Here is a 12,518-nt window from a genome sequence, read left to right as displayed (position 1 = left end):
GAAGGGGGCCTTGGCGGTCTTCTCATGTCTACAAAACATATTATAACATTTTTTGCTATAGAATAAGATCTGGGATTGTCTCCAAAAGACTAGCGGGGGGTTGCAAAGTTTTTAAAGGCCTCATGCACATGGCCAGCTCAGGCTGCACAGTGTACAAATTGGGCCATGGATGCTACTTACAGACAACAGTAGAATTCAATTACAGGATGCAGCTTTAAGCGGGTGCTTGCTTACACATGTGCACGTGCAAACCGCCGTCTATATCCAACCATTGAGTTCTATGGGCAGCTGTACACAGCTCCTGGCCCGATTCTGACGCTTTATGGCCCCCAGGGTGCCATGAATGCTGGCTGTATGGCCCCAGAGCCATGGTTGCTGCCTACGGGCGCCAGGGTGCTTGCTTACACATGTGCACGTGCAACCCCGAACCGCCGTCTTTATACAGCCATTGGTTTCTATGGGCGGCTGTGTACAGCTCATGGCCCGTTTTTGAAGCTGTAGGGCCCCAGGGTGCAAAGGATGCTGCCTACAGATACCAGTAGAATTCAATTACAGGATGCGTCTGTAAGCGGGTGCTTGTTTAAACGTGTGCACATGCAACCCCGAACCTCTGTCCTCATAAAGCCATTGATTTCTATGGGCGGCTGTACACAGCTCCTGGCCCGATTTTGACACTGTACAGCCCCGGGGGGCCCGTGTGCATAAGACCTAAATGTGGCCAGCTTGGCCTGGCTTTGTTATAGTCCGCCAGTTTATGAATAGGGATCTCTTCCATTATATGTGTCTTATACACTTTCAGTATCCACTCCACTACCAGAGGTTTTCCAGTATTTGGGGATCGAGGGTCTTCTCGGGTGTTTTTGATCTTACTATAGCCTAAAACCCGATGAGTTGAATTATTTGCCGTCTTCCTTCACAGGGCATGGAGCACTATGCCAATGGCTCCTATGGACCAGCCTACGGTCAGTCTACAATGAACTCCCCTTACCCCGGCGTTCACCCAGCCAATCCCTATTATCAGCCGGCTCCGCCTCCTCCTCCGCCTCCCTCGCAGCCTCAATACGCTGTGGATCCTTACAAGCAGCAAGGCGGTGCACCGCAAGCCCCCCAACACTGGGGTTACCCTCAGCAGCATCCTCAATACCCACAATACCCCGCTCCTCCGGTGAGTATTGATCGCCTTTGCTACGTTTGTCTGTAGGGATGAGCGATATGATTAAATCCCGGACACAATCCTGGAATGCATCTCCCATGTTTTGGTCTTTGTTCTATTATCGTCATTGGAAGCACAAATATCTCTCGGCTCTGTAGGTGCTCAACCAGCCGGCTTCTGAGTTCCGTATTGGGGTGTCCATCTAAGAAGCAGTTAAAGCGGAACTCAAGGCGAGCGTCTAAATCCAGATGAAATGTATATCGGGGAGAATTTTCATCAGCCAAATCATTTGCTCAGTCAGTTCACCCAGTTCACCCAGCGCAGCCAGGTGGATGACTGATACAGTTAGTGATGCAGTCTGCTGATTGGACAGTGAAGGAGCAGCAGGAGAATTCTCAGGTCTTTCCTCTACTCTTGTTGTAAATAGGGATAAGCTCAGGTTGGGACCAAAAGTGGTCCTAACCTAGGCTCCTCCTCAACCCGGAAGGCGCTCCTTCTCAACCCAGAAGGTAGCTCCTTCCGTGCCACCCAATCAGCTGCTGGCGGGGAATTCCCCACCCACAGCTTGGCGTAAGCAAAGAGACAGTGATGTAATTGACCTTATATGGCTACATGGCTATGCTTTTTAAATGACATTCACCTTATATGGCTATGTGACCATATTAGGCGAATGATGTCAGTGCAAGAATCCCACCCCTTTGTTTACATGCTGGGGGGGTGTGTTGGAATGCCTGGGACGCAGCTGATCAGGTGGAGGTGTTTATGGGGATCTGAACCTGAGCTCATCTCTAAATGTTACCTTGTTCCTTGTCAGCACATTTGCATGCAGCACACCTGATTGGTTTTTAGTAGAGGCCCTTCCCTTCCTTCGAACCGAAGGGCTGCTATAGGGGCTATTAACTATAACATAACGTACAGCGGCCAAGTGGCTTAGCCGAACCAAACCCATATGCTACGGATCGGCTGAGCCGTAGTGATAGGCGAAGCGGGGAGAAAGGTCGGCTCTAGCTGGGCGAAGCCAGCTGTTATCCCACGGCTGGCTCCGCCCAGTTGTAATGACAAATCAGGGTCCCCAAATAACCTGGGGACGCTGATCTATCATCAAACAATAACAACTGGACGGCTGGCTCCACCCAGTTATTTATTGGCCGGGACCTGCTATAAGACTCTAGCAGGTGGTGGCCATTAGGAAACAGTGGGGGGGAGCTAGAAGTGATGTCACCACTAGCTCCGCCCAATTGTTTTTATTTTGCCGGCATCTTACAGATGCTTCATTATGCGGCCGGGTTCGTCGGCTCGGCGTGCGTTATTTTTTTCCCCAATATATATATATTTTTTTAAAAACATTTTCCTGTTTTACTTTTTTTTTTTCATTCATTTTACTTTCTATTCTGCTCGCTACTTCAGAGGTACCGAGCAGATGAGCCGAGCTGAATGCCACTCGGCGGCATTCTGCTATTCACTCACTTGCAGCTCGGCCCCTATGAGAATATATGTGAATAGGGGCGAACGACAGCGAGTGAGCTGCCAGAGCTTCGACTCAGTCGATCCAGATGTTTGATCGGCCGGGTCGAGCTCCTTCTGAACTTCGGCTGACCGAAGGCATCCGATGTACGGCTGATTTTAGCAGATGTGGAAACTTTCTGAACTTGGTGAATCCAGATTTACATTCTCTGTGTCTTTTATACGGGTGCAGAGTTCACCTTTTATACGGCAAAGTTATAAAATGAAACCTTTACCTATCGTTAGAAGATAAAAATAGGGAAAGCCGTGACCTTCGTACACAGAGCGTATATCATAGAGGAAGGAAAGAAACATTTTCTGTACTCGGAACCACTACAGTCATTTTTTTTACAAGACCCACTCCATGAGGCTCTTCATCCGCCGCGGTCGTTCTACAAGGGAAGGCGGAACTGACCTTCAACAGGTAAAGGTCGGGGGCCGTGGCTGATCTCTTTATTTACTTAACCTCCCTGGCAGTATGATTTTTTTTTTTTCATGTCATTTTTCGTTTTTTTTTTAAATATGTCGCCGGTTCCACCCACCTGCTACGCGTAAGCTCGCAAGGGACGGAAGTCGGCATCGGCTGCAGAACACAGTGCGGCTCGAGGGACCAGGTAAGTAAATGCTTTGCGGCATTCCCGAGTGTAGCTTTGGGATTACCGCTTATGGTATGGAAAAGCCCCGAGCTACACTCGGGAATACCGCCAGGGAGGTTAAAGTGATATTAAAATACGAAAGTTATTTTAAATGCAGATTAAACGCAGTTTTATTCTACAGGATCTGCGCTTTCAGGAAATATATCATTCTTTATTTCCTTATCTTTAAACATGACAACAATGTCATCTGTAGAAATGTTTAGTGATGACAATCTACATACGGATACTTCTAGGTCAGTGCAAAAAAAAAAAAGGTTGGACCCCTCTAGGTGGGATGATTTTAAAGTGACATTAGACCCTCAGATTTTTTAACATAAACCAATACTGTAATGTGCGCCTTACTGTAATCCATGGTTGTTTCCCTTCTCTTTGCTGCTCTTCCTTTTAAATCCTCATGTCTTCTCATGCTTGGGGAGAACTTCCCTTTGCAGCTGAGTGCCTCTTCCTGTAGTGCTGGCTCAGGTTACAAACCTATAGAAATGTATACACAGACACCGTGTATCCATTCCTGAGACAAGGCAGTCTGCTGCAAAGGGAAGTTCTCCCCAAGCATGAGAAGAGATACGGATTTAAAAGGAAGAGCAGAAAAAGAGAAGGGAAACTACCATGGATTACAGTAAGGCGCACACTACAGTACTGTTTTATGTTAAACTCTGAGGGTTTAATGTCACTTTAAGGTCTCGTTCACACCTAGGTTTTTTACCGCGATTCGTGGTAAAAAAGTCGCGCGACAAACGCGTGTTTCCGAAGGCTACTTGGCTGTATCCCAATGGAAACGCGCAACAAAACGGCCCAGAGTAGTACATGTACCTTTTCAGGCGTGGGCCGTTTTGTAGCGCGTTAGGGACGGGCGGAAATACGCCAAGGTATGGGATTTATATTTCTGAGCGTTTTGTAGAGCGTTCGTCGAGCGTAGAACGCGCTACAAAACGTTCAGGTGTGAACGAGGGCTTAGTATCTGGTAGTTTTCTCTGAGACATCTGAGACCATGTATGTAAGATTTATAATGCATTTTATTATAGCAAAAACAAGACAGTCTATAGTAAGTAACCAACATAAACCTCAAATTTGTAAGAAACAAAACTTCACTGCTGCATGTAAACACATCAATATATTAAAATCCCCTCAAAACACCCCAGGGGAGGAAGAAAGTCAGCCTGTGGCGGATATATTGTACCATTGTACAACGGGGAAGTACTATAAATGTTATCCAAAATCATTTTGGAAAAAACTACTTGTCCAAGGACTAAAGCGGGGGCCGAATCTACTTGTCCTGATACAAAAAATAATAATTTTACCCAAAACCGTATTTAGCAGAGCTAAGAAGCGCTTCTCATTGGTCAGTGCCGTCAGGTGACTGCGTTGACAAACGAGTGCTTGCAATTTGCGAGTGAAATTCAGAATACATGGAACAGGTACAGATAGTACACCCGTACTGGTGGACGGGAAGGACCGTTTGCCAAAAGGTGAGTATAGTGGGAGGGAGATTTGTGCGGGTAATTCCATTTTCCCAAATTACTTGGGAAAGTGAATTTACCCTTCAGGGTTGGTGCAGACTTGGGGATTCCCAGGACGTGCGATCGTGTGCGGTTGCATACAGCGGTTGCATCCGCATGTATGGGGTTACATCTGCGTGGCAATCGCTAAAAAAAAGGTAGATGTACCTATTTTCACGACATGCACCGCGCAGTGTTTTCAACCGTGATCGCCCGCGGCGGTATTGCAGCAGGTAAACGTGCAATCTGCCTGGCGTTGTGTTTAAAGACTGGACCTGGGGTCACGAGGCGGCCCAACTAAGTCATCTCGTGGAGTCATCTCGTGGCCCAATGAAGCACTGATGGGGTGGTCATAATAATCTGGCCACTCAGTGTATATATTCTATAATGCGACTGGTGAAAGCTGTATCTGTATATGGTTTTTCAATACATGAATTCTGGAGTAGATAAATGGCTTGTCCATATAGAGCTGTAGGTTGTATCATGGTATATACATTAGGGATGTGCCGATACCGAGAACTGTATTTGGGTGAGTACTTGTACTTGCCCGAATGCTCCGATACCAGAACTTCCGGTCAGAGGAAGATTTCCTTTGACCGTCAGTGCCCTAGGGGGAACATGGAGCCAGCTTCCCGGGCAATCAGGAAGCTAGGTGGCGGGTCATTACTCGCCACCCGACTACTTGATTGGCTGGGAAGCTGGCTCAATGTCCATTTATAACAAAGTAAATGGCCGTATCCGTCCAACTCCCAGATTGCAGTCTGCATCGCAGGTCACCGCACAGGTAGGAGCCACCTCACACCTGACGTGTTTCGCTTTGTCAAAGGTATGTGGCTAAAAGCAAGGTATCCCAGGCTTACCTTATATTGGAATCACCAATCTGCTCAAACCAGGGAGCACCTGTGTGCTGGCGGTACCAGACTTGTATTGTCACCGACTCCACATCTTCTAGATAACTGCCAGATTTGTATTCTTTGCACACCTTACTTTTCTTTTCCTCCCCATTCTTCTCACAGCTGCCATTTTTACTAAGGGCAGCTTGCTAGCTCATCCCTTTACTTCCTGGAACTCTGGCACATGTGTATGGGACATATGACCATGCACATCATCTCAGGGGAGGAAAATGCCTTTCCCTGAGATCTGGTGAGATTACAGATGAGATTTCCCAGCAATTCTCTGCTGATGTCACCTTCCACGCTTGGGCACATGATATCACTAATGCCCAGGAGGACCAGGAAGTGGAAAAACAATAATTGTAAGTAAAATACAAATATGTTTGTTTAGCTGACGTATGTAAGATGATTTCATACCGGCATGCAGAGTTGTATGCTGATGTGATTTTTAGTCAACGGGGGGGTTATAGGGGTTTTAAGTCATTTTCAGGGCTATAATGTGGACCGAAATAAAATTTTTAGACCAAAACCGAAATTAAACTTTTTTTTTTTAAATGTTTTTTTAAAAATGTTTCAGATTATTTAATAATTTTTTTTTTTTTAACTTTTACTGTTGGGGGCTTTGGGGAAATATTATTAGTATCAATTACTATGTCAACAATCATGAATGTACAGGAAATGATGTATAGCACTTCCTGTTCATTCATAACTGGGGATACAGTAAGTTTATTATGTCCTCAGTTATTTACAAGCACTCAGCGATCAGTAATGAACTGAGTGTTTGTTATCCGCTCTCCATCCTGAGTGCTCCATTTGTCACAAGAGGCCAAGCTCTCCTCCTGCACCACCCTGCTAGGCCTCCTGATAGCATCTCTGCTGGGCGCTGGCAGCTGGATCAGCTCCATGTCTCCTCTGATCCCCGCTACTCTTCCCCGCCTGTGTCGGCAGAGGCACTGGGGATCGGACGGGACATAGAGCCGATTTTTTATATGGATTAAACGGGACACAGACCGGTGCCCAGCGGAGAGAAGCTAGGGATGCACCGCATTTTCGGCCATTTTGTTACTATTGACATTCTACCCATAGTACCATTTTCGGGCAAAATTTTGGTGCTTTCCTAATGTCGATAACGTGCTCTGGCAGCAAAAGGGTTAAACCTTTTTTTCCAACAGAAAACAAGACACTCCTGTTGTAGCAGCCGCTTCAAGCAGAATATTGGCTGAATTTGAAACTTACAAGCAGGAAGGATTTTTGTTGCAGGAGAGATGTTCTACCAATCAGCTTCTAGCTTCTTCTTCAGTTTGTTTGAAAATGAAAGCTAAAAGCTGATTGGTTGCACATAGAGCCAGGTTCAGGGGTAAAAATTCCTCCAACAGCAGCATTTTCTTCTGCCCTTGTGCATGAGGCCTGGTAGAGTACACTTGAGCTACACATGCACAGCTCAGTGTACATTCTGGGCACGCCAGGATGAATGACCTCCCGTGTGCATGTGTAGTAGTTATGTTATCCCGGCTCAGCCAACCAAGCTGGATAAAGCCGGGGATATCACATCACTAGAGGGGAAGCATTCAATGGGTTAGGTGCGCTTTAAAAAGTAATTAGCTAGAGTTATGCTTTAATTTTCTTGACACTAAGAGCCTATTCAAACCACCAAAACCGAAAGGTGATTGCAAGTCAGTGAAGGGTCCGTTGACTTGGATTGGACCTTCTCATTTCCTTCCTATACAGTGCACTGCGATCTGTTTTTCAACTGATGCTAAGGCAAGGGCACCGAAAAATGAATGTGGGTGAATGGGGCTAGTTCACACCGCTGCTATCCTTAACGTTGCGCTGAAAGAAAAAAAAGTAGCGCATGTTCCACTTTTCTTTTTCAGCGCAATGGAACGGAGCAGTGTGATTTGGTCCCATTCACACCAATTCGTTTTTGGGTTACCCTCCGTTAAAAAAAACTGATTTGGTGTGAATGGGTGTTAAAGTTAAGCTGGGACTACCCTGTTCACAGGGTGACAACGCTGCTGTGTGATTTTTTTACTGTAGAAAAAACAGTGTTGTCACCCTGTCAAAGAAAGATAACCGATCTACTGGCTGATCAGATAATAAAACTGTTTTTGAGTTCATCAGAAAAAACAAAAACTGCTTTCCCAGCGCTGACAGATGCAGCATTCGCTGTGTCATTTTTAATTTCATTCCTTGGAAGTCTGGTCTGGTTAGCACTGGTGTTGTCCTAACTAGCAGCTCAGGTTCTATGAACAACTTAAGTGGCAATGGCCAGGCCTGGCTCCTTGTATTGGCAGGGTGGCAGGGAGGATGCATGCAAGACTGGGCAGAGCTCACCTTGTACTTGATTGTAATGAACATGGACATATTGGCAGCCCTGAATAATTCTTCTTATGCCATTTTATATTGCATTGGTGAATACGACATTTGACATAACGACCTCATCTTTTCCAGGGGGTGCCTCAGCAGAGCCCGCAGAATGAAAACTGGAACATGTATGGAGCCCACAACCCATACCAGTGGCACACAGCACCACCCCCTCCTCCGCCCAACCCGAGCAGCGGCCATTATATGGCGGGTGGCAGGCCATCGTGGACGGGAGGAGAGGTACAGCCAGCAGTGTATGATGTGAAGGTAAGCGGCCATGATGTTCAGGAAGCTTCTGAGTATCTCCTTGGGCAGATGTTTACATTCAGCTGTTGAAGAACTACTCATCTCATTATGCCGTGCCAGTCAGCCGGCGATCCCATATCAATGTTTAAGAAGCTGTCTTCTGAATCTCGGTGCAGATGTCACGTGCCGAAGTTCAAGTGGTGAGAGTAGCCTCTCTAACCCGATCAAAGCAGGTAATATCTCTCCAATCAATCCAATGGCTGATTGGAGAGATATTGTTTGACAGGTGGGAGCACACTGCAGCCTGCACCCGATGTCTGTATTGATCTAGAGCAGGGGTGCCCATTAGGTAGATGGTGATCTACCAGCAGCTCTCAAAGCTGATGCTGGTAGATGACGAAGGGTGTGAATGGCGGCCCCTTTATTCCATTCTGGTATATTTATTTAGCTGTGCACACATGATTACCTATTAGCCTGAGTCTGCTGAGCCAAGCTCCCTGACACCTCCCTGGTGGATACTGGAGGTTGAAGTGCTATGTATTACATCAAAGAATATTAGTTTACTCAGCCTGTTGCACTGCGCTGTCTGAAAAATACAGCAAGGTGAGCCAGGAGAGACAGCCAGGGGAGAGAGCAAGGAGAGACAGCCAGGGGAGAGAGCAAGGAGAGACAACCAGGAGAGAGGGCAAGGAGAGACAACCAGGAGAGAGAGCAAGGAGAGACAGCCAGGGGAGGGAGAGAGAGCGAGGAAAGACAGCCAGGAGGGAAATGACAGCCAGGAGGATGAGCAAGGAGAGACAGCCAGGAGAGACAGCAATGAGAGACAGCCAGGAGAGACAGCAATGAGAGACAGCCAGGAGAGAGAGAGAGCGAGGAAAGACAGCCAGGGGAGAGGGAGAGAGCGAGGGAAGACAGCCAGGAGAGAAATGACAGCCAGGAGGATGAGCAAGGAGAGACAGCCAGGAGAGAAAGGACAGCCAGGAGGATGAGCAAGGAGAGACAGCCAGGAGGATGAGCAAGGAGAGACAGCCAGGAGGATGAGCAAGGAGAGACAGCCAGGAGGATGAGCGAGGAGAGAGAGCGAGGAGAGACAGCCAGGAGGATGAGCAAGGAGAGACAGCCAGGAGGATGAGCGAGGAGAGACAGCCAAGAGAGAAAATGAGGAATGATAGCCAGGAGAGAGAGAGCGAGGAAAGACAGCCAGGAGAGAAAGGACAGCCTGGAGAGTGAGCAAGGGAAGTTTTTTTTTTCATTGGTAGATCTCATGTAGCTCGCCATTTGAAAAGTAGATCTCAACACAAAAATTATGGACACCCCTGATCTAGAGTCTCGTGGAATAGGAGCGGTGAGTCGTTTGCTTTTTTGGATATTACCAATCAAATGAGGTGACACACGGGGGCGACAGAGGAGTGCCGGAGCTGCAGCCTCTGTGCTCAGGCCAGTGGTTGTCACACAAGAAGGTGCAGGCAACTGGAGATGACAGAACCAACTGATACCACAGGCAGCAGCAACTGGTGCAGAGTCAGGCAGGCACCCCGGGAACAAGGACAGACAAGCAGGATGGAGCTATGGGTTAGTATTGTGTGGGCAACGTAGTACAAACTAAGCAAGCAGAAGCCTAGTCCAGGAATAAAGCCAATGTCCGCATTATGAGAGCAAGCAGAAGTAATTCAGAAGGGGGAAGCCGAGCCAAAATCACTTGTGCCCCAGTCGGGCCAAGACAGGTACAGCTTACAAACTCTCAGCAAGGAGGGTAGGAGTAGAATGGCTTTAAAATAGTATGTGGCATCGAGTACATGACAAGCGGATGCCAGACGCACGCACCTTGAAGCACGCTCAAGCATGCACGTACACCCTACACAGGGACGCGTGCCTGGCCAGAGTGTGGTGTTTTGGTGATCAAGCATGCACTTTTCTGTTTTTGTATCGACTGGGCCTTCTTTAGCGTATTCTTCCTATTGTATGCCATCTTCTTCCTTTCTCTCCAGAAGGCCATCGCCATCTTTACTATCTCGAGCCAGCATTCCTAGATGAAAATGTTGGCTCGGATACACCACATTTATGAAACTCCCAGTGTCTGTAAAGCAGCCTACAGTGCCAGATGGTTGTAAAAGATTAAAGCCCGGCTCCGGACAAACCAGAAAACTACACTGGCACCTAAGTAACCACACACAGCCCCACCGGTCGCACTGCAACAGTTGGGTGCCCATTTAAGGCTGTGACACACTACACGTGAAGCAGAGTGGAGCGGTGGTGCGCAGACCTTCTCGTGCATTGTGTCATGTCTTTTTTTTTTTTTACTCCGGCACGTCAGCTTGCGAGAGCGCTCATAGTTGACGCGCCGAGATGCAAAATGTCATCTTGAGCCAATCGGCTCGCACATATAAACCCGCGCGTCCATTGGGTTGTTACGCGTGAGCCGATTGGCTTAAGATGCAGTTTTTCATCTGGCCGCGCTCCGCTCACACACTGCATGCGAAGCGCTGTGTCTGACAGCTTTGCTCTGCATGGCTTTGCATGCAGTGTGTCACGGGCTTTATAGCTAGAGGACAGGAAAAGGCTGTTTTACATACTTGTTCCCCTCTCCCATTTGCTTCCTCCGTGCTGCTAGACCGGTCCCTGCAAACTCTTCTCCCCTTCATGCCAGCAGTCATAAGGTGGCCATACACCTTATGATTATCGGACAAAACTTTTAGTTTGATGATCAAACTGTCTTACGATTGCCGTACGGCGACCCCATCCTGCCCCGATTATCTCACGGTTCAAAAGAAAAGCACCTGGACGAATTGCGGTAATCGACCGCACGTATTTTCATTTGCGCATGAGCAATGTAGATCGGTTGTACAGTATTTGCTGTTGTACACTGCAAGACATTTGTCTTGCGATGGTTGTAAGGTAATTTAAAAAAGTACGATCTGCCCATCTTGGACAGGCAAATCGTACTTTCGATAATCGCAAGCCCGCCGCGCCGAGGGTCAGGCTCCCGATGACCGCAATGCTGAATGGGCAGTGTGCATTTGCGCACACCGGCCCGTTCGGCATTTATCTTGCGAGCATGCCACACACCCGCCGACAATTGTACGATTCTCGGCGGGTTTTCAAACATTTTCTTAAGATAAAAGTCGTGCGACCGTACAGTAGAAGCGGTCGCACGGCTTCCACACACCTTACGATTATCGTACGATCGCGGGATTTCCTGCGATTATCGTACGATAATCGCAAGGTGTGTGGGCACCTTAATGCTGGCTCTATAGACCTTTGAGGATGCCAAGGGTCAGTCCACAGCCGGAGGGAAGAAGGGTGAGTGCTGATCGCCGGGGAAGCGGGGATCAGGTAAGTAAAAATACTTCACTCTTCTCCCCCTAAAGCTCTTAACCCTTGCCGTGCAGGGGCAGGCCCACTGCAAGGGAAGTTTTTTTTTTGGTTTGCCCGGAGATGGATTACCAGCATGCATCAGGGGTTGTGCAGTGGTCCTTAAAAATCAGATGATCCTTCTGCAGAAAGTCATGTTCTATTATTCGCTTAGCTGTCCCTAGTGTCTGACCTTAGCTGTCCCTAGTGTCTGACCTTAGCTGTCCCAAGTGTCTGACCTTAGCTGTCCCAAGTGTCTGACCTTAGCTGTCCCAAGTGTCTGACCCAACACTTCTGATGGGAATAACACTGCTGCCCCTCCTACAATGGCTCCCGCCTGTTTTCAGAACATGACAAAGAGTGTGATGATGTTACTCAAGGAGTCATCTTTGTTTATGTGTACGGCTGACGCAAGCGTTTGTTGGGACATTTATCTGGCAATATCTTAGCTGTCCCTAGTGTCTGACCTTAGCTGTCCCAAGTGTCTGACCTTAGCTGTCCCAAGTGTCTGACCTTAGCTGTCCCAAGTGTCTGACCTTAGCTGTCCCAAGTGTCTGACCTTAGCTGTCCCAAGTGTCTGACCTTAGCTGTCCCAAGTGTCTGACCTTAGCTGTCCCAAGTGTCTGACCCAACACTTCTGATGGGAATAACACTGCTGCCCCTCCTACAATGGCTCCCGCCTGTTTTCAGAACATGACAAAGAGTGTGATGATGTTACTCAAGGAGTCATCTTTGTTTATGTGTACGGCTGACGCAAGCGTTTGTTGGGACATTTATCTGGCAATAGATACAGTACGCTCTGTTTGATCTGGATTATTAGGGAGGGTCACATTCTTGAATGAACAAGACTCTTCCC

The 12,518-nt window shown here is 47.7% G+C and overlaps 1 protein-coding gene across 1 annotated transcript in view; it reads left to right on the top strand.

Annotated features, from left to right (window-relative positions):
• The window catches only part of BAG4 (BCL2 associated athanogene 4), a 19,227-nt gene that overhangs the window by 3,392 nt on the left and 3,317 nt on the right, over positions 1-12,518 (top strand). The window contains exons 3-4 of the mRNA XM_018566650.1: positions 920-1,165; positions 8,153-8,332. Of these exons, the coding sequence (XP_018422152.1) occupies positions 920-1,165; positions 8,153-8,332 (426 nt within the window). The remainder of the gene's footprint in view (positions 1-919; positions 1,166-8,152; positions 8,333-12,518) is intronic.

This window comes from Nanorana parkeri, unplaced genomic scaffold, assembly GCF_000935625.1.
Source record: "Nanorana parkeri isolate BGI_ZX_2015 unplaced genomic scaffold, ASM93562v1 scaffold967, whole genome shotgun sequence".
In the NCBI taxonomy this organism is placed as follows: Eukaryota; Metazoa; Chordata; class Amphibia; order Anura; family Dicroglossidae; genus Nanorana; species Nanorana parkeri.
The sequence above is the reverse complement of the archived record's forward strand: the minus strand, read 5'-3'. Positions and strand labels throughout refer to the sequence as shown.